At 41.8% G+C, this 23,048-nt stretch overlaps 1 protein-coding gene across 2 annotated transcripts in view; it reads right to left on the reverse strand.

The window, feature by feature from the left end:
* Nucleotides 1-23,048, reverse strand: part of BTBD9 (BTB domain containing 9) — a 379,493-nt gene that overhangs the window by 76,680 nt on the left and 279,765 nt on the right. For both annotated transcript variants that reach the window (XM_040983310.1, XM_040983311.1), the window contains one exon: nt 435-542. In XM_040983310.1, the coding sequence (XP_040839244.1) occupies nt 435-542 (108 nt within the window). The remainder of the gene's footprint in view (nt 1-434; nt 543-23,048) is intronic.

Below are 23,048 nucleotides of genomic sequence, written 5' to 3' on the forward strand. Positions count from 1 at the left end.
TTAACAATGATATGAGGGTGAAGAATAAAATAGAATTCCACAGAGTCCCAGAATAACTACTCAAGTGTGTACTGCTTCGACCAAACTCTCCCTCCCCCTGCAAAAAAAAAAAAAAACACTCTAAAGGGGTAGTGTGGGGTGTGAAGAGAGAGTCTGAGAGAAGATGGCATTAAAAAAAGCATCTTTTTCTAGTTTAGGCACAGTTTCAGAAGTCCAAATCAAATTAAAATCACAAAATAGAGAAAGCTTGTTAGGTCACATTAAATATATCTCATATAACTACTTAACAATCAAAACTAAAGAATGGTTAGATTATTTTCAGTCTCTAAATGAGAACATAATTTGGTCATTCTGTGAATCTTCACTGGACCCATGAAACCCACTGCAAAGGCTGCCTTTTCAACTGGGACACGTTCCTAAAGGACACCACTTACTTGCAGGCCACTTTAGTTTTGTCAGCCACCATAGTCCACTGTTGCTGGTTGGTCGAAACCTCAACGTAGTAGCTATAGCTTCGATCATCACAGTCCCAAAGCAACAACCTGAACAAACAGAAAAACGTGACTGCTGTAAAAGTTGTAATTCACTATTCCTCTAGGCTATAGGCCTAGGAGGATACCTAGGTCTAATCTAGGCCACTCCTCCCCACAACCTGCTTCCTCAGAGCTGGAAAAAAAAGGGAAATCCCAACAGATGGAGTCAGTACGCACTGAGAGCCTTTCATAAGGCACCCAATCCCAGGAGACCTCTGACTCCTTGGTGGAAAGATTTTTCAGACTGCTGTAGGAGGTGAAGATGTCCTCACAACCTCCCTTCCTAACTCTGTTCTCCCTTCTCTAACTGTCTGGGTTTACTGTAAGGTAACATCTTTGAGACCACTGCTTGTAGGGGATCTATGTTTTCTAACTAATGACAAGTACTATGACCCATGGCCTTTATTATGCTGCCTTAGGTTCCTTCTCATGCTCATCAGAACGTTTGCAAAGCTTTGGTAGGATCATCTGATTTGGAGATAAATTCATCCCTCAATATCTGTGGGGGCATTGGTTCCAGGACACACTAGAAGTTTAAAAATTCATGGACGCCCAAGTCCTTAAAACAGGAGCCTTCAAAAAGTACAAAATACATATTTAAAAACTTATGCATGCAACTTTAAGATAAACTCATCTTTCAATTTTATGCATAAACTTTCTAAAGTACTCTCGTGTAAATGCTATAATATTTGTGTTTTTATTTTAAAGATTTATTTACTTATTTGAAAGTTAGCATTGAGGAGAGAAAAACACAGGGAGAGATCTTTTATTTGCTGGTTCATCCCATGGATGGCTGCAAGAGTCAGGGTTGGGCCAAGGCCAAAATCAGAAGCCAGGGACCAGGAGCCTCCTCCAGGTCTCCCATATGGGTGTCAGGGACCCAAGGACTTGGGTCATCTTTGACAACTTTTCCCAGGCCATTAACAAGGAGCTGGACTGAAAGTACAGCAGCCAGGACACTAACCAGTGCCCATTATGAAGCCAGCATTACAGGTGGCAGCTTTTATCTGCTACACCACAATGCTGGCCCCTAAATACTGTAGTCTTTGTGTATAAACACTGCACACCTCCCGTGCATTTTCATCCCCTCTAGACTATTTACTACACCTAAAATGCAATGTAAATTATACATAAATAGTTGTCATGATACTTAAGAAATATGACTAGAAACACCTGCACACATTCAACACAAACTTATTTTTCAAATATTTTCAATCTGTGCTTAATCACAGCCATGGATATATAATCCAAAGATACACAGAACTAACTGAACAGGCAAACTTACATTCACTAGTAAAGCTTTACTACTCATGATTTAGAAATTATCTTGGTGCTATTCTTCTCATTACCCTTTTCTGGCCAGACAAGAACCCACATATTGACTGTATTATTCTGTTTATACAAAGCTCAAAGCAGATAAAATATCTCTTAGTAGTGACAGAAATCAGAGAAGTAATTACTTCTGGGGGAGGGATTAATTGGGGAAGTGCAAGAGGAAACCAGGTAGTTTCATGTAAGTATTCTTACATACATAATCACATATATGATCATTTATACAAGCTGCTCATTCTATATGTTACTCCATAAATATGAAAAATCAAAATAAGAATCTGTTCACTGTAGATCAGGACCATTATTTTTCCTTCTAATGGTGAGACGTCGAAAATACAACATTATTTTCTACGATTTCAACCTTTAAACTACTTCCCAAACAAATTATGGATCTTCCTGTTTTACAGCTGACCACGTACATTTGCTTCCTCTGCCAGTTACAATGTAGACTGAGCTCCTGGAAGGCATTGCCTATGTCAAACTGATTTTCTGCATCAGGTGCTTGGCACAGCATCTCACATGGAGCTTATGCTCAGTCAGTGTCTGCTGAGCAAACACATTCCCTGTGACAACACCAATAATGATGCTCATGATAGCCAACACTTCTTTAATGCTTCCTATGTATCAGGCCCTGAGCTATGTGCGCCATACAATCTGTCTTGTTAAATCTTTCTGAACATCCTCTTAACAAACAACATTATTCTTATCAAATTATAGATGATAAAATGAAGCTTAAAGTTGTTAAGTCACTCATTTAAATTCAAACAGAGAGTGGTAGATACAGGATTCTAACCTATCACGCAGATCCAGAACCCATTTTGTAATTCTGTTGCTAAATGCTTCCTTTTTCCTGGTTCATATAGGTATATCAGGATTTAAAAGCTGTAACATATTTCAAAGAATAGTTGAATCATCACTGTCCCTTAAGCTGGCTACTAAAACCAATGAAAATCCCTTATAGTGGCAGTCAAGTTCAATGTCACCTTTAAAGTTATTACTGAGAATTTGGGTAGCTCCTGTGTCCTGCACCCTCTTTCTTTACTATTTGCCTTTGTTTTGTCTTTAAGATTTGTTTGCTTGAAAGGCAGAGCAATGGAAGGAAGGACATGGAAAGATCTTTTATTTGTAGGTTCACTCCCCACATAGCTCTAACAGCCACGCCTGGGCCAAGAGCCAGAGACTCCATCCAGGTGTCCCATGTAGGTGGCAAGGACTTAGTATTTGGGTTACCTTTCACTGCCTTCCCTGGTATATCAGTGAGAAGCTGTCTAGGAAGTAGAGGAACCATCCAGCACCCACTGGTGCTTGTGAGAGCCAGAGTGGGTGCAGAACAAGCTGGGCTAGGTATTGGCTCCCCAACCCCAGGTACTGAGCAACTCAGGGGAGGGCATGGTTTTTCCTCTTGTATTTCTCCCACCCAGATGCAGGAAGATGAAAAAGATCTGATCCTCGACTCTTCCCACCCTGATCAACTATGTAAACACCATTTTAAATGAAATAGAAGAGTCAAGACTCAAAGCAGTAATCCACTATGTGATGTTGGCATACCAAGCACTGGTTAAACTTGAGAAACTCAACATCCTCTCCTTGTTTTCAGTTGTAATTCTTTCCACTCTACATGATTAAATCCACAGTACCTAATATTGTTAACTCCTCTTTAAAGTAGAGAAAACCATTAACACGCTTTGCAAAGCATAAATAGATCATGCCAACCAATTCGCTTTAATCCATCTGAGCACTTCATCTCTCAAAATACCCTGATTCAGCTAGAAGGAATTCTTCCTTACTGTTCTCAGGTGTCCAATGATTCTACTCCTAGATTATATCAATCTGCCTGAGAACAAAGTGAATCACTTCCCTCATTAGTCATTTCTTTGAATTTGCACACAACTAGTTCTAATTTATATTTGCTTTGACTAACTTCCAAAAATGCATTTTTTTTTTTGCTGCTATGTTTTGATTATAAGCCTTTTAGAAAGATCCTGGATTTTTGTGGCTTTTTAAAATTATTAATTTGTTAGAGATTTATTTGATCTTTATTGAAAGACAGATTTACAGAGAGAAAGAGGGACAGAGAAAAAGATCTTCCATCTGCTGGTTCACTACCCAAATATATGTAATGGCCAAAGATCAGTCAATCCAAGGCAGGAGGCCTCCCAAGTGAGTGCAGTATCCAAGGGTTTGAACCAGCCTCCACTGAGCTAGAGGCCATAAGCAGGGAGCTGAATGGGAAGTGGAGCAGCCGGGATACAAATTAATACCCATATGAGATCCTAGCACTTGCGAGGGGGTAGATTAGCCAACTGAGCCATCGCATTGGGCCCCTGGATCTCTCCTTTATAAAAAAAAATTTTTTTTTCTACTCAAAATACTCTGTTCCTGGTGCATGTTCCATACAAGTTTTGGGCTGAAATTCATAAATATACCAATATAGATTAAAACAAAGAAAAGACTTTATATGAGTTAAGTTTTTCTCTTCACTTAACAATTCTGGTAATAGGTTTGCTGGGAGGAAATACTAAGACTTTTTCAGAATGAGATTATAAGAGTACTTAGGGAAAGACAAGTTTATCATAACTTCCAACCTTAGATAACCACAAGTGATGAGCCAAATGAAAATGATAAGTCCTTGTGACATTCTAACTAGATCCCAAAATATTCCATGGAAAAAAACCACCTTGAGAATATCGGACATGGGTAAGATAAAGAAGGAACACCAATTGTGAATACCTCGGGGAGCGATTCTTGGAGTGGTAATATATTTGGTGTATATGTTAAATTGTGTAGACTGTGCACTACAGTTCTTTATTTTGTTTCAAGAGAAACCATCTTTCAAGCCAAGAACTTTTATAATTCCATTAATTTTCTAAACATGTATGCACAGCACATATTGTTCAAGACTTGATTCTTTTATTTGATCTATTATATTTTGAATGATCAAATACACTTCTGATTCATACATACTGACCTTAGTATTTCACTGTACCATTGTCTCCCAATTTGCTTAATCAGACTCTCTTTATTGGGTATGTATAGAGTTGATATTAAAATTATGTAAAGAGAGAGAATCAAGATGGCGGAATAGGGTAAAGACACGTTTAAAGGGACGGAAAAACATTTAATCAGGATGACGCAGAGAGGACATATTTCAGGAAATAGGAAAGGACAGAACAACAGCAGAGAGGTACTTGGAGACTGACAGACACAGGAAAGCAGCAGGCACAGCAGTGTGGTGTTGTAGTGACTAATACTCCAGCAACATTCATCTAATGGCGATCTGAACTCCACCAGCAGCCAGAACTCCACCAGTAACCAGGTGGGAAGGGATTTCACTGGAAGCTTGGGAGGTGAATCCAGACAAAGAACTGTCCAGCCTGTTGGTCCATTTGATTTGACCAGAGGAGAGACAGAGCAGCAAATCTCAGACAGACAGTGCGAGAACAGAGTGGATTTCATAGCCCAGTCAGCCCCCTGGAGCTGAATTGGGCAGCATTTTGCATAAAAAGGAAAAGGGCAAGGGAAAGGACTGAGCATGCTCTGAGCTGGGTGTGAGCTCATTTCTGAATCAGTGAACTGCAATGACATGGCATTCTATGGGTTCCACCCGGGGCAGGTCTGGGTAGCTCTCAGATCTGACAGCCAGCAGATCAAGAACTGTAGTGGTGGTACTTCAGGTGCCATTTTGCACACTGCGGCAATAGCTTTGGGACTGCAGGGGATGACAGTGAACTACGCATGTGCTGAGCTCACGAGAACTCGCTGAGGTCCTGCAGGAAAATAATACAGACTGTGGCATAGTACAGGTCAAAATAGGTCCGTGTGGCACCCAGACCTAACTTCCAAAATTTTCTGACAAGATCAGTACCACCAACAACCTAACTAGATAGGACACCAGGTGTCTCACTAATCCTGGGACCTGCTTCAACTGGAAGTGGGACAAAGGTTGCAGAGTCAATGGTGCAGCCTCAGCACGGTATCCCAGGAGGTGGAGAGTGGTGAGCCAGGAGCTGGGGCTGTGGAGACTACAGTGGAAATCTGACATAAGAATCCAGACCTGGAACTCACTGGAGGTTGTGGCACAAGTGGCTGCAAGCAAAAAGTTGTGTACCAACTGCAATAAGTAAAATCGCATTGTAGACCTGTGGGTGACACAGCTTATAGACCTGTCCCAAGACGAAGACTCTGCAAACCAGAAGTACAATGATCAAGAGCAAAAGAAGAGACAAAGGCACAATGAATATTACTGAAAACTCCCCTGCAAAGGAGCAAAACCCTATGCCAACCTCAGAGTTCACTGAGGAAGACATCGAGAAAATGGGGGACACAGAAACCATAAGACTCATTTTAAAGATTCTGATAAAAAATGAGAAGCTCATGCAAGAGTTCAAAGAATTTAAGGAAGCAGTAAAGTAAATCAAGGCTGATATATCAGAAATTAAGAACACAGTAGAGCAAATTACAAGTACAGTGGAGAGTCTCCAAAATAGAATGAAGCAAGCAGAAGAAAGAATCTCAGAATTGGAAGATATTTCCTGTCACCAGGGGGAAGCAAACAAAAAGCTGGAAGCAGAGCTGCATCAGGCCAAAAAAAGGATTCAAGAAAGGATTTAATGAAATAATCAAGGCAAATTTCCCTAATCTGGAGAAAGAACTGGGAAACAAGATCCAGGAGGAGCACAGAACTCCCAACAGACTTGATCAAAAGTGATCTTCACCAAGACAAATGATTATCAAGCTCGCTTCAATTGAACATAAGGAAAATCCTTCAATGTGCATGTGAAAAAAATCAACGGACATATAAAGGAATGCCAATTAAGCTCACAGGAGATCTCTCACAGGAAACTCTACAGGCAAGAAGAGAATGGAGTGACATATTCCAGATTCTAAAAGAAAAAAATTGTCGGCCTAGGATAACATATCCAGCAAAGCTTTCTTTTGTCTTTAAAAATGAAATAAAATTCTTCCACAGTAAAGAAAAGTTAAAAGAATTTGCTTCTTCCAAACCTGCCCTACAAAGGATACTTTAAGATGTTCTCTTGACAGAGAAGAACAGCACCAAGCAAAACCAAAGGCAAACGGGAAGAACATCCCAGTAAAATGACAACAGAAGACTAAACCAATGAACAACCCATTCCTAAAATGACAGGACCAAAGTTCCACCCATGTATATTTAACTCTGAATGTAAATGGCTTAAACTCAATCAAACATCATAGATTAGTAGACTGGATTAAAAAACAAAACCCATCTGTTTATTGTCTGGAGGAGACTTCAACAAAGATCAGAGGAAACTATATTGCATGGGTTTTGTTGTTTTCTGTTGGTTTCATTTCTTTAAAATACTTTCTTCTGATTAAATCATTCAATGACTCGTAGATCATGCAGTGGCATCATTTTCTTCAAGAAGGTTCTTGATTTTCATTTCTTCAGCTACACGTTAGTCATTTAATAGCATGTTGTTTAACTTCATGGTGTGGTTATTTTCTTTTTTCTCCTTGATGTTGATTTTGTTTTGTGGCTTTTCATTTAAGGGGATGTAAAGTAGCTGTGTAATGGAGACTGTCATATCTAGTAACATGTCATTTAACTTCATGGCATTGTAAATTTCTATTTTTCTTTCTATTGTTGATTTTGTATCATGACTTTTCATTTAAGGGGATGTACAGTAGCTGTAAAATGGAGACTAACATTCAGATGTGAGGATGCAGTGCAGTATGCATTTCTACTTCCAGACAAAGATGGACTTACAATGAAACTGTGTGCTATATCTTGACAACAGGATTCTGGACTCTCTGCCATTGTCCGTACCCGCAATGATGGACATACGATTGAGTTTGAAGAAGTATGTTAGTAATGATATAGAGGAACTAGGTGGGGGGCGGGGGAGAAATAGGGAGGGGATAGGGAATATGGAACTGTACCATAAAATGATAATAATGATAATAGAAAGTTAAAAACAAAAAAATAAAATAAAATTCTGTAAAGAATTTTCTTAGCTAAATCTATTATTATTGCCTTTGAATGTTTCTGTAAGTAAAACACTCAGCAAGTTATATAAACATTTTAAAGTCTGACACATATTACAAATTGTTGTATACTTCTTTTCCCTTCACTCCAAACAAAAATCTATAGCATTTAATACACTACTAACAGTATATAGCAAAGGCCCATTCACATACAATATCATCAATATTAAAAATACCACCAGGGCCGGGCACAGCATCCTAGTGGCTAACGTTTTTGTCTTGCATGCTCTGGGATCCCATATGTGCACTGGTTTTAATTCCAGCTGCCCCATTTCCCATCTACCCCTTTATTTGTGGCCTGGAAAAGCAGTCAAGATTGGCCCAACCCCTTGAGATCCTGCACCTGCATGGGAGACTGGAAGAGGCTCCTGGCTCCTTGCTTTGGATTGGCTTGGCATTGGCAGTTGCAGTCACTTGGGGAATGAACCAGTGGATGGAAGATCTTTCTATCTCTCCTTTTCTCTGTAAATCTGATTTTCCAATAAAAATAATAAATAAACCTTTAAAAAACCCATCAATTTTATAGTGTTTTGTCACTGAACAGAAACTTTTTGTTGTCATTTTGGGCTTTCTTTATATTTTGTTAATGACTGACAAAACATCTTTTATATCTAAGGTACATTAATCTACCACTGTCTATCACAGTTTTCAAGCTGAAGATACTGATTTTTATTAGTCTATCAAAATTTTACCTCGCTGATTTCCTCTGGCCTAAATTTTTTCTCCCTGAATATCAGCCAGGTTGAGACATATCTTTTAAACTCTTCTGTTAATTGTCCCTAGCGGCCGAAGTGCAGCATCATGGTGACTTCTGAGTGGAAAAGGGAAACAGATGGAGCTCAGGTTATCAAGCCTAGGGCTCAGACTCAAGCATGTTGTGGAGCTTTCCAGCAGGGATTTTATTCACGTCCCAGAACGGGTATTTGCTTGGAATTCTGTCTTAACCAGCAATGAAAGCTCCATTGTTAATTTGAATGAATAAAAGCAACTTAGGGGCTAAGTTGCTAAAGGAAAAAAATGGGCTCAATCTCTTTTATACCTCGGAGAGGAATTCTGTTCTAATAAGGCACAAATGAAAAACCTATCAATTCCTTCTACTTCTTCCCCTGCCTGCAAAGTCTTCTTGTCTTTCTCCTTGCAATCTAGCTGGAAATATTTGTACAGTGAGCTTGGCTAGGACAGACACTCCCTTTGATCTTAACTGAGATGAGCTCCTTAAAAATATCCAGCACATCCACAACTCCACCATATATCAGAAGCCATTTTCAAAAGAGGCTGAATACAGGAAGCCACTGGCCAAGATTTGCTGATACTGATCAGGTCCCTGTGTTTAGCCATTGCCACAAACCTCTCTTTAATGAGCACTGCATGAAATGCTTGGTGACATTAAACATTGGCTTTTCCATCTTCCCTTATTCTCATTGTGGAGTTTCCCTAAAAGATGTGAAGTGCTGGTTTTTTAAAAAAATTGATTAGCAGATGTGATTTTGCTTACATCTTCCATAAATGCTCTGGCTGGCTGCATACCATTGATTACCAAGGGTTCAGTTTACAGCAACTAATTGCTCTCCTTGCTGGTGTTTTGATACGAAATTCAATAGCGAATATGGTTTCAAAACTCTTGTCTTTGCGGCTTGAGTCAGAAGTGACTCCAGGCAAACCCAGTGGACTGAGTTTTCTCTTCTTTAAAATAATTGCTCTCTCATCAGTCTGTGAAGAAAGTTTCCAAATTGTAGCATTCTAATTGGAAAGTCTGCATTATGCATGCGATGACAAACTCTGTTGTGCTGAATGGCATTTTCCCCATCCCTTTTTAAAGGGATTAATTCTGTGCCAGATTATGAACAATGACTGAAGACTAACAGTGGAGAGCAAGAGCTTCTCCACCATACCTTTGAGGCCAGGAGTGAGTGTCTGGCCTATTTCTAACTGTCCAACATTGGGGGAGACATCACAGAAAGGTCTCGCCCCACACTGCTGTCACTGGTAAAAGTTTTTGTTTTGGGGGAAAAGGACCAATCCAGGATAGATGAGCTGCCAGGATACTAGGGGGGTTGTTATAAGCTGTCATGGAACACCTTCTAAATCTCTCAAAGTACTTCCGTCCTCAAAAAAAATTAAACAGTAAATTATTTGCTAAAGGCTTTTTACCTGCTTCAGAAATAATAGTCTTATACTCAACAATGTAAAAAAAAAATTACTGGGGCTGGTGTCATGGTGCAAAAGGCTAAGTCTCTACCCGCAGCACTATCAACCCTTATGGAAGCTAGTTTGTATCTCAGCTGTTTTACTTCAGAGCCCACTTTCCTGCTAATAGCCTGGGAAAGCAGTGGAGAATGGCTCAAACCCTTAGTCCACTACACCCACGTGGGAGACCCAGAAGAAGCTCCAGTCTCCTGGCTTTGGATCAGCTCAGCTATAGCTTTTGAGGTGATTTGGGTAGTGAACCAGAAGATGGAAGATCTGTCCCTCCTTCTCTCTGTAACCCTGCCTTTCAAATAAAAATAAAAAGCCTTTTTTAATAACAAATTTATTTTTGATGATGTTTACATAGTTCAGAAGGATACATGCTCATGTGGATCACCAATACGGCAGGAAAGGTTGAGGAATATGGGAAATTGGGGAGGGAGAAAGAGAAGGATAGAGAATTCTCTTGGAAGCCTTCTTCCATCAGTACTCAGAGATGTGAGCTGGCCACTCTATGTCACCCTAGGGTTCCCAATATGGAGCATGTTCCAAGGATACTGCTTAAGTGGTTTTGATAGTTTTTTTTTTTTTTTAAGATTTATTTGTTTTTATTGCGAAGTCAGGTATACAGAGAGGAGGAGAGACAGAGAGGAAGATCTTCCATCTGCTGGTTCACTCCCCAAGTGAGTGCAACGGCTGGTGTTGTGCCGATCCCAAGCCAGGAGCCAGGAGCTTCCTCCAGGTCTCCTACATGGGTGCAGGGTCCCAAGGCTTGGGGCTGTCCTCAACTGCTTTCCCAGGCCACAAGCAGGGAGCTGGATGGGAAGTGGAGCTGCTAGGATTAGAACTGGCGCCAATATGGGATCCTGGCACATTCAAGGTGAGGACTTTAACTGCTAGGCCACTGCGCCGTGTCTAGTTTTGATAGTTTTGAGACGTTGATTTTGTTGGATGGAACAGTGAATGGAAGTTCCATCTTTGCTTTTCTCTGTAACTCTACCTTTCAAATAAAAACAAAAATCTTTTAAAAATTTCACTATTATATAAAATTATCAGGCAAGTCACTCAGCTATATTTCAGCTTCATAAACACTAATGGTTTCTCAGAGTCCTTCTAGTCATAACATCTGTACTTTAAAAACATTTTTTTAATTGAAAAAGTAGATTTTATAGAGAAAGGGAGACACCGAGAGATCGATCTTCCATCTGTTGGCTCACTCCTTAAATGGCTCCAATGGCCAGAGCTGAGCCAATAAGAAGCCAGGAGCCAGGAGTTTCTTCTGGGTCTCCCACTTGGATGCAGGGTCCCAAGGCTTTGGACTATCCTCTATGCTTTCCTAGGCCCAAGCAGGGAGCTGGACGGGAAGTGGAGCAGCTGGGACACAAACTAGCACTTCACTCATATGGGATCCCAGCACACAAGGTGAGGATTTAGCCACAGAGCCATTGTACGGGGCCCCAACGTCTGTACTTCTCCGGGTAGCACATGTACAGTATCTGTGTGCTGATATACCTACACGTTACTTACAGCTCCTCTTCTCCAAGACCTCTTTCCAGGCCAGCCTCATGGTGGACATGGGATTCCGCCTGAGCCCCACTGGTCCTACTGACAAGATGGTGTCTTAGGGAGCCATGTAGTCCTCACCAAGTAACCAGACTTCCTTTCTCAAAATCTGAGAATTATCTAAGCTTCTGGTTTAATTGACCCTGTTCATTTAAATCTAGATGACCAAAAAAAGCATGCATTTTGGGGACAACCCTCTTTATAACATAGGCACAAAGAAACTGTAGAAGTCCCCTGTGGTGAGAAGCAGAGGAGATAGACAGCATGGTCCACCAAGGGGAAGGTTGCCTTGGTCCCCACAGACTTCCTGTCTCCAGGAGGATCAGAGCTGCCATGCCATGAGAAATCTCCCCATCACCTACACAGTCACCATTAGACTATGAGGACTTGCCACCTCTTTTGATTTCTCTTACTTGGAATAAATGGGGCCAAAGATAAACCAGCAGAGTACATTTGATGGAGCTTTAATACGTTTGTCAGAAAAATGGAATTAAAAGGGAAGCTTACTTGGTTGTTAAAAAAAAAAACCTTGCATAGGGTTTTTTTTTTTTTTCCATGATCCATGTTTTATAGGAGTTTATTGAAGACCCCTTGGATGTACAGATTTCAAAGTATCCTCCTCCCCGCAAAATTTTGCCTTTTAATTCCATTTTCTGTGAACTTTTGCAGTTCTGTCACATATACTGAGGTGATAAGATAGGCAATGATGGTGTGACAGCTACAGGTCCTGAGATACAATCAGGTTTAAAAAAACAAAACAAAACAATAAAAAAAAAAAAACCTGGGATGGAGAGAAAGCTCTTTCCATTCAAGTATGAATGAAGTTTCCTTGTAGAAGCTGAGTGGCAGGTGTGCTGTGTGGGCTGGCAAGGCCAAGCAGTACAGGCTGGGATAGGCTCAGCAGGGTCAGCAGAGCTGCAGGGGAAGTGCTGGGCAGTTTATTGTCTCCTTAGCAGAGACACTGGGAGTTCAGGATGGGCAGTGACAAGGAGGGCACAGGGTAGAGGTAAGGAAATGACGGGAAAGAAAGAATCCTGGCCATCTCTAGGCTGCTGAGAAGTTAGCAGGGACAGGGAACAGTGCGGGAGAGCAATTTCCATGATAAAGGGATTAAGGGTTGTGAGCCAGCAGGAGAGATGCCACAGACAGGACTGAGGGAAGAGCATTCAGGGAAGCGGTAGTCCTCAAGGCAGATGTCAGTTCTTTCTGCATTTAGAACTGTCCATTTCCTAAGATTCTGAATAAAAAGTAGAGAAGCAGACAACATGTTAAGGACACTATTTTCATTTCTGTTGTGGAGAGGCAGGAGGGCACAGGGAACAGCTGCCAGCGTTAACATTGCTTCAGAGCAGCAACCCCAGTGGTGAGAACTGTGGTTTCCCCCAAGAGCAGAGGGCTCCTTATTGCTGGCAGGCACAAGGCTCACGTGTGCTGCTTTATCCTCAGGTGAGGAACGAGTCCAGCTGAGCGCAGCTGCTGGAGGACCACAAGTCTAAACGAGATTCGCAGCAGGAGACGGTAGCCAAGTAACCATGTTTCCTCTTGAGTGTGAGGCAGACCAGGTGGCTGCCCTGCAGATCCCTGACATGAAGACTCCTGAGGTGCTGCTGCCATGGTGACCCTGCCTCTCCATGGGCCACAACATTTCAGGGCAAAGGGGACACTGTCATCCAATAGCAGCAGGAGGAAATACTGATGAAATGGGTTTCCAGGAAATGCATCAGGCAGAGACCATCAGACAGTCTGTGTACTGACTCTTGTTTAATCTCTCCACATAGGGACGTGGAGGATGAGTTTTCTAAGAAAGGAGGAAAGGAAGACACTGGTTAACACTATTATTTTGCAGCTGGCTGGCTGGCTTGTGTTTTTTCCATGCTGAGTCACTGAAGCCCCAGGATGAAAAAGAAAGAAGGTGGCAAAGTATGGATTTGGGCTCCAGTGTGCAGGCTCATTGAGGAGAGAATGACGTTGGTGCAGGGGCAGGGAAGGTGTGCTTCTCCCTAACTCTTAAAATAGACACAGTATTAGGTCTGGCGTGTGGCTCAGTGTGTTAAATCCTTGCCTTGCACACATCAGGATCCCATGTGGGTGCTGCTTCGTATCCTGGCTGCTCCACTTCCCATCCAGCTCCCTGCTTGTGGCCTGGGAAAGCAGTATAGGGTACCCCAAAGCCCTGGGACTCTGCATTCATGTGGGAGACCTGGAAGAAACTACTGGCTCCTGGCTTCAGATTGGTTCAGCTCCAGCCTTTGTGCTCACTTGGGGAGTGAACCAGCAGATGGAAGATCTTTCTCTCTGTAGCTCATTCTTGCTATAAAATCTACCTTTCTAATAAAAAACTAAATAAATTTTTTTTTTAAAAAATAGACTCAGTATCATGCAGGCACATTATCCACATACAGAAAATATTCTGCAGATCAACCTGCGGAATGCTGGAAGTGGCAAAGCTTTCCAAAACTCTGAGACAATACAAAACTCTCAGCTTTCAGCAGCTAACAGAGGCCTTCATTTTACTTCTTCTAGGGATTAAGTTTCGAATCTCAAATTCTAGATAGCAACAGAAAAGTTAGCACCATGTTACCAAACACCAACACTGCAGCTGCAACGTTCCAGATGTGAGTGCAGAAGGAACAATGAACAACTAATCACCCCCCTCACATTCACACAGACCTCATGGGTTGCAAAATAATGTTGCATACATTATCACATTAAAATATCTTATAATATCACATTTCCTGCTTTTAATGCAAATCTATTTTTCTAAATCCCTTGGTTAATTTTCCTACATGAACTCAACACTGTCCAAACAATCTTGTACAGATTATTCAATCACTTGGAAAATTCCTACTTAACAAATAAGCTTTGGTCCAGGCTTATGATCTAAATTTCATATTGCATAGTCCAGTTAGATGCAAACTCTTTTATTTTATGCTTTCAATGTGGATATATGAGAAAATTCTGTACAGGCCAAACAGCCCTTGAGAACAGCTTTCTTAAATTTCTGAAGATGACTATCTCTAATACTGCCCCTTCTTTAAGTAAGATGTTGGTATCAGAAACACCGAGAACTGTTGAAAAGGTCTTACGATATTTCAAAAGTGAAATCTCATTATGTTAGAGATTTTTCGGGTGGAGGCATGGTAAGCAGGTATGCGGCTTTCACAGCTCTTTGCCAGTGTTTAAATTTGGCATCATCAATTCCCTTCTCTGCAGCAAGGCGATCTGCCTTGATCCCAGCAGTTTCCTCATCATGACGCAGATCCAGAACCAGTGAGATCTGCCTGATTTGGCTCAGCAGCAGGAGCAGAAAAGGCTACGTGTGAAGCAGAAATGTCGAGGTCCTGTCCAGACCACAGGGCTTAGCTCACTTTCAGCTTCATTTGCTGGGTAGGCTGTTAGGGGCTGTTGTAATTTAAAAGACAGAATGTGTTTCTCCTGTTAACTGTGTACTTGTGTGAGCTTTGTTGTTACCTGTCATCCATTCTGAGGGACATGAGCTGGGCATGTTTCAGAACTCACTAATCTACAAGTCGTGTACTATGGATTTTACTTTTTCTCCCTCTCTCTTTTTTTGAACTATGTGTTTATTCACTTGAAAGGTAGAGTGATAAAAGGGGGTCGGGGGAGAGGATACTCCACGTGCTGGTTCAAATGGCTGCATCACACAGGGACGAGCTAAGCTAAAGCCAGGAGCCAGCAACTCCATTTGAGTTTCTCACGTGGGTGACAGAGGCAGAAACATCTGCTGCTTCTCAGGCACATCCACAGTGAGCTGTATCTTATTCAGATCATCCGGGACACAAACGTGCACTCTACAGGGGATGCAGGTGGCCCAAGCAACAGCTTAACTGCTTAACTCGCTGTGCCACAATGCCTTCCCCAGGGTTTCCCTTCTTGGATCTGCAGAATCTAATAGCCCAGTATGGGCCTTCATCCAGCAAGCTGTGGAATCAACTCACTTGGCTCCAAGTTTCATGCAGAACAAAATGCAACAGCTTCTCCTTTCAGCTTTCAGGACCAAGTCCACTTAGGAGGAACCACCCGACCCTGCTTTTGCAGGGCAGGGACCAGCATGGGTCACAGTCTTGGTATTGTGAGTGGTACCCAGAACAGTACTTTACAGATCATAAGCTCCACTTAATTCAACTAAAGGAAAAATCAGGAGCAGGACAAGAGATGATGAAAAAGAGAGAGAAGTATGGGTAAACCAGCCTTCTCACAATAAACATGTAGCTCAACCTGTTTAACACTTCACATATGGAATTAGGTTTTGGTCTAAGGCTTCCACCTCCAGCCCCCATAGCATTTTGAAGAGTCTCATATAGGAAATACTTTATAAAACATACAACCCTGCTATTTCATGTTGCAGCCTCTTTTCCTGCCCATCCTCTGACCACATGTTAATACATACCTACATGCAAAGAGCCGACAAAGCACCAAGCAGCAGAGCCAAAGAGAAATTTAATAAGCTCCACAGCTTCTTTCTATTCCCTTGGGTCAAGTTTTCATAGGAATCTGTATCTGTGGGAGAACTCACAATTTAACTACAGGAAAATCTTTGTATTCTTTCAACCAGGTGACAAAGGGAGAGAAAGGAAGGGCAAAACAAGGTGGGAAGGCTCAACTCTGAATATTAGAGGCGAGAGGACATTCCAGCAGGGATGAACTACAAGGCAAGCCTGTTTCTATTCAATCATGTCATCTCTTTATTTTTGTTCTTACCAAATCTCTTCTCTGGTCTCTCTTAAAACAGCCAGGACCACTCTCTCCCCATCTCTTTCTTTTTCTTATCAGCCTGGCCTTTTTACCTGTATCAGATCTGGGTTTCAACCTTTGCTCCAGCTTTGAATCATCTTCTTTTCCCCACAGGGCACAATCTACAAAGTCCTGGACTCCTGCTGAAAACAGTTTTAAAACACTTGCCCATCCAATTCAGACCCTCACCCTCCCTCAGTGGTACATACTGTGAGAGTGCTGCTTCTTCAAGGTTCTCTCTCTCTCTCTCATTGCGTTCCTCAAACTGGTATTCATGCTGGTAGCTCTTGTACCAGGAAACCTAGTCTGTCTGCTATGCCTCCTTAATGCAGAAACTTCATTCCACAATCCCCTGCTAATGATTCTCTTCCATGACTTTTTTTTTTCTGTGAAGGTCCTCACATGAAAACAACCACTCTCTAAAGCACAAAAATAAACTATAATACACTGCAAGTGCTACAAAATAGAAACACTTAGACCAAGTAGATTATTCTGTTTGTAGGCTAAGGTGTCTGATGAATCATAATCCTCCATGTGGTACCCAATTTACCACTTTAAAAAAAAGGAACATTAACGAGAATAATAGCAACATCTTCTTTGCCAGTATATGAAGGTGAAAATTCTGGCTCTGAGTTCTTATAAACAAAATTAATTAATTTGATATGTGACGGTGATAAATCTTTTGAAGAATGGGGAGAAGCTGGGAGTGGGGAGCAATATTTTAGGTAATTTTTTGTAATGGCTAGAGGAATAAATGGCTAATTACATTTTTTGGTGGAATTCTTTTGATCACTGGCCACTCAGTTTTCTTGATCCAGGTCTTCAAAGCTGATATCACAAATTTTAATTCAAATGTTTTCAGCTGAACATTAATAACTCTAACTTTCCTTACTGCTAAACAGCCATAATTAAACCAAACTGGTATGGGTTACAGGACCAATGGGTAAGTGGGTAGCTGCCTTTTTTTCTCCCTAGAATCACCTGTATTCTCCTCAGGACAGGAGACCTTGGCAAAGACTGACTCCACTTAGAAGTGGGGAGCAGATTCCCCACTGCAGCAGAGGTGTGAAGAGTCAGCATACTCCTCAGAACCGCAGAGGGGCTGCCTCTCCCTCACAACTGAGACAAGAGAAAGGCACTCCTGTTTGGAATGTATTCTGTGAGAGCTGCCTGTTTAGAAATAACCCCCAGATGCCGACATGAATATTCACCAGAGTGTACTGGGCACCGGGGCCAGTCTTCAAGCCATGTCCACTAATCCTTCAAACCGTATTCCAGGCAAGCTACTCCTCTACAGAAACTAGGCTTTCCAGTGATGGATATTGGATGGCTGAAAGAAGGAAATCTGAGTGAAGGAGTCAGAGAGGAATAAATCACTCCTGCCTAAGGCCCTGCGCCAGCTAGACCTTGCCACACTGACTTGAGCACAGCACGAGGCTTCATTAGATCAGTGTATTCTGGGAATTAAATTCCTTTGTTCTGCTGGCTTGTCTTTCCTCACGAAGAACAAGCATGTGTCTCTCTTATGTCCTATAGCCTAACTGCTGGACCCTTTTTCTTTCTTTAATGTTGGCTGCTAGGACCTTCCTGAGAACACAGCCCTGGTACTCTGCAGGCCCCCAATGCACAAGTACAGGCACACAGCCCTTCTCTGCTGCACCCTCTTCCGGACACTTCCTGAATCACTGCCCAGATTGACAGGCAGAAAGTCACACAGGAAAGATTAAGAACATTCCTAAGCCAGGGAAGGAACAGTGGGTGGGTGATATCTCTGCTTTCTTAGGTTTGCTCACTCTGGCGGCGAATCCCCAAGAGCCCACACAGATGCATGCTGAGGGCAGCAGAGCACCTATCAAAGTCACACATGAGACTGTTATCCCTGAGGGAACCTCCAAGGAGCTGGTGCTCAGCTCTGCTCAGTCTACACCCTAGCAGCCTGCAAGCATATGGGAACTAAGGCGCTGCTCTGAGCTCCAGGAAGAGGGAGGCTGAGCAGGCACGAAGGAAATGAGGAGACTTCAGGAGAACTCCACAGCAAATGTGGGCCCTGCTGGGCTCCACTGAATCCCCATAAGCTTCTGAGGGATACCAGGGTACTCCCAGTTAACATGGAGTATCAGGAAGAGGACTACCATTAGAGGTGGGAGCCAGAAGTTCCAACTCAGCCTCTTCCTCTGCAACCACATCCTCTCAGATTCATAACAGGGGAAGAGAGGGGAATGATTTTAGACGACCTGTGGTTCCTGCTAAAAATACGTATTTTCCCTTTCATTTATGAAGTAATATATATTTTTAAAATATACACTAAAATGGATTATACTAATTGCAAAGAAATGAAAACTAAATGTTTAAAAAATATTCTTTAATAGCCAAATCTCTTTTACAAACAACCTCTCTGAAGACCCTCACTGCTCATCACAGATAAAGCAGAATGCCGTTGGAGGTCAGGGTTAGGAGCTGAAGCCTTACCTGTCGGGACTTTCTATTGACCTCTCTGGAACCCACAAGGCTTATGTCCTTCATAACACACAGCAGAAAAAAAAAAATGGGTCGTGATATGTATCCTCTCCACAAACCAACTGCTTAATTCCCATATTAATCTTTTTAATATCAGACTTGTAAGTATTATTATTCATGTTGTTTAGAAATCATACAAGGCAAAATAATTTTTCTAACTTTACATTTCTCTACCTCTACCAGCGTTAGTGAGAGAGGTAGGTAACTAACTAACTTAACTCATGGCCATAGATGTTGTCTGTGTAAGTGAAAGTTTCCTGGAACACAACCATACTCAGTGGGTCCAGTGGAGTACCTGCAATAGGGGTCAACGGGCTGCAAAGCCTGAACCATCTGTGCCCTGTGACTCTATGGAGAAAGCTGGCTAACCTCAGTAATGGACAGAAACAGTTACATTTACTGAGCAGTAAAGAGTTATGGCGTCAAGGTAAGTACCATATTGAACTAAGGGCAAGCTTAGCCTAGAAATGTCTAAAATCTGTTCGCCTGTTGAGTGTTCTGATAGATGTTCCTGCAGTGAATGCCACATGCAGTTTTTGCATTCACAATCCCATCTTCGTTACTGTGACAATTGCACTGATGATTTTTGGCTTGCCTTTCACCCTAAATTTCTAGCGTATTTTCAAAGTGTAAAAGAACTAGAAAGGAACTGGTACAGAAATAAGTAAGACACTCCAACTAACTAAAAATTGGAAGTAGATGTTTGACCCAGCAGTTAAGATGCCCACATGCCAAACTGGAGTAACTGGGCTTGGTCCCTTGGTTCCTGACTCTGGCTGACTCCATGCTCCTGCAGATCCTGGGAGCCAGTAGTGATAGATGAAGTAACTGCACTCCCGCCACCCACATGGGAGAACTCAGTTGGGTTCCAGGTTTCTGGCCAAGGATTGGCCCAGTCCCACTCATCACAGGCTTTTGGGAAGTGAACCCGTAGATGAAAGCTCTCGTTGTCTGCCTCCCTCAAATGAAATTTTTTAAATTGTGGCCTAAAATTGTGGCATGGCAGGTTAAGCTACAATTGCGATGACCACATCCCTTATTAGAGTTTCTATCCAGCTTCCTGTTATATGCATCTCGGAAGGCAAGAAGGTGGGTTGCTGCTACCCCCATGAGAGATCCAGTAGAGTTCTAGGCTCCTGGTTTGGGTCTGGCCTGGCCCTAGCTGTTGTATTTCCTTCATTTTTCTTTTTCTCCTTTCTCACTCTTGCTCTGTCTTTATGTCTTCCTTTTACATTCTCCATATTCATAAAGGACCCAGAGGTGGGGCAGACATTAGTTCAGTTGTTACGACTTCCCTTAGGTATCCACATAGGAGTGCCTAGGTTTAATACTAGCTCTGAGGAACGAATCTCAACTGAACTTGAACTGTGGTTATGCAACAAGGTGGAGGAATCCACCATGGGGGGAGGGGTATGGGAGGGGTGGAGGGAATCCCCAGTGCCTATAAAACTGTATCACATAATACAATGTTAACAACAATAAAAAAAAAAATACTAGCTCTGGCCCCCTACTCCAGCTTCCGACTAATGTAGATCTTGGGAGACTGTAGTGTTGGCTCAGACAATGGGGTTCCTGCCACTCACATGGGAGACCTAGATTGGGTTTCCAGCTCTCAGTAAACCAATAGATGGGCTCTCTCTCTCCCCCATCTCCTTCTCTAACACATACATATATTTTAAATTGGCTTTAGACTACCTTCTCATCTTTTTAAAACAGTACCTTTCACAAAGGGTGCAGGAGCTTAGGCAACTGAGCCATCTTCTGCCAGCCTTCCTGGGATCATTCGTAGGAAGCCGGGTCAGAAGTGAAACAGTTAGAACTTGAACCAGCATTTGGACATGGGCTTCCAGGATAGTGTCATAAGTGGAAACTGAACCTGCTCTGTCACAATGGTGGCCCTTCCCTTCTCAAATTAAAGCAAAGCAAACACAGTGTCACCAACCACTATCCTGCAGGGCCTCACACTTTCAGTTACTTTTAGGATAACATGAAGAAGTGAAAGAAATAAAGCCAAAAAATAATGAATATAGTCATTAATAAGGCAATTAACTCACTAGTTATAAAGGAAGATGGCACCACAGACTAAAGCAGACTATAGTGAGCTGTCTGTTACCAGGAGAAAATGGACTAGTACAGATCTATTCCTTTGTCATGTTTCTAGCTCCATCATGATTACAAAAAACATTTTAGAAGGTGTTGGCCAGGGCAGTCTGTGACCACAGAACAATGAAAACCTATAGCATGTGATGCTTCCACAGAACTACTCTTAAAAATCTTTAATGAAACCAATTTTAATTTGCTGACTCTGTTTAATGTGGGTTTTCCAAACAGATCCAACAACCCTTTTGCATTCTCTACCTGTCTTGAGTGCAGTGTGTACAGCTGGGTTGCACTGGTGTGAACATCATCATGACAAACCATTCTGCTGTCTTACCAGAAAGGTTGTTATTAACAGGATATTATTTATCAGAGTGACCAATTCTCAAGCAATTCTCTACGAAAAAATACTTTATAACAGAGTCCTCACAAACTTCCTAGTAAAGATAGCACTGGTTTATAAAGTGGCTTTATTTTTGTTTACCTTGGAGAAGAAATGAATACAGAAGCATTAGGTATAAGGAAAAACATCAACAGGCATTTATACTGAACATCAGGTGATAATCAGCTGGTACATACCTAAAGGATTCAACAAGATCTTTCACCCTATACCCTAACCATCGCTTACTGTAAAGTTCTTCAGGAAAGTCTACACCATAAAAGTTCTAGCAAATGAGAAACAAAAAGACACTTTTATTGCTAGTAGAATTTTTGCCCAAAAATCCTCATGTGAAGAACATAGGATAAAGGAGTACTCTATTACCAGGTTGGTTATGACTGAAGAACTCCAAACCAAAGCTGGCAGGAGGACTGCTCTGTCCCTTATTTAACACCCAAAACTTACTTTGGTTCTTAACACAGTAATTTAGAGGAGGATCGATTTAATACTGTAGTCTAGTGCCACAGAAATGGAGTGAATATGAGAGATCACTAACCCTTATTACCTAGTATTGAGATGTCTCTAGAGCAAGGAAAAAGGAAGTAGGGCTGGTATGGTTGGTGTGGCAAAGAGTTAAGTTGCTGCCTAGAGTGCCAATATATGCGCTCCAGTCTGAGTGCCAGTTACTCCATTTCCAATCCAGCTCCATGCTGATGCACCTGGGAAAGTAGCAGAAGATGGCTCAAGTATCCAGGCCTCTGCCACTCAAGTGGGACACCCGGATGCAGTTCCAAGCTCCTGGCTTCAGCCTGGCTCACTCCTGGCTCTTATAGCGCTTCGGAAGTGAACCAATACATAGAAATCTCTCTCTCTCTCTTCCCACAGGTCTCCCACCCTACCCCAATCTCTTTGTAACTCTGCCTTCAAATACAATTTTTTGAAAGTTCATTAAAATATGCATTAAAATAATAAATCAATAAGAGGATCCATGGGGAGAAAAGAATTGGTCTGCTCACCACTTTGTTGTAAGGACATGACAGAGAAGAGACAAGCGATGAGGGAGAGGTGGGTAAGGTGGGAATTGCCTCTTTCGGAGTAGGTGTGTCCTGGCCAGTGCCACTTAGGGCCTACTGAGATACAAGAGACAAGAAGGAGTTGCATTAAACTGCATTGGATTGTGGTCCTCTGCGAGAACTACAAATCCACCAAACTGATGAGCCTCTCTTTTGGAACTCAAAGCCCTGTCCACAACCATTTTAGGGGGGAGTAAAAATGGATATGGGCAAGACACAAAGGCAGAGTAGAAGTATCTGAGCATGTACTACTCAGATCTAAAGGCTTAGTATTGCTTCAATCACCCTCTTTGGCTGTACTCATTCCAATTGTTCCAAAAGTCAGAAACATTGTCCATAATCCTACAAGGAGAAAAAAATTTTTAAAAAATAGAAACTCTTTCATATCTAAGAAGTAGGAGGAAGAAAAGATTGAACTTCAGCTCTTAGAGACTAAAATTATGATTTTTAACATGATCTTTGACATAATTAGCTTGGCATATAGATACCATGAATATTCAGTGAAGTTGCTGATAATGATTTTTAGATGTATGTAAGAATAATTAACTTCCTATAACCTGGTTTTAGATACACAAGTGTTTTGTTTTA

The sequence above is a fragment of the Ochotona curzoniae genome, unplaced genomic scaffold (assembly GCF_017591425.1).
Source record: "Ochotona curzoniae isolate NIBS_2020 unplaced genomic scaffold, NIBS_Ocur_1.0 contig_3819, whole genome shotgun sequence".
Taxonomy (NCBI): Eukaryota; Metazoa; Chordata; class Mammalia; order Lagomorpha; family Ochotonidae; genus Ochotona; species Ochotona curzoniae.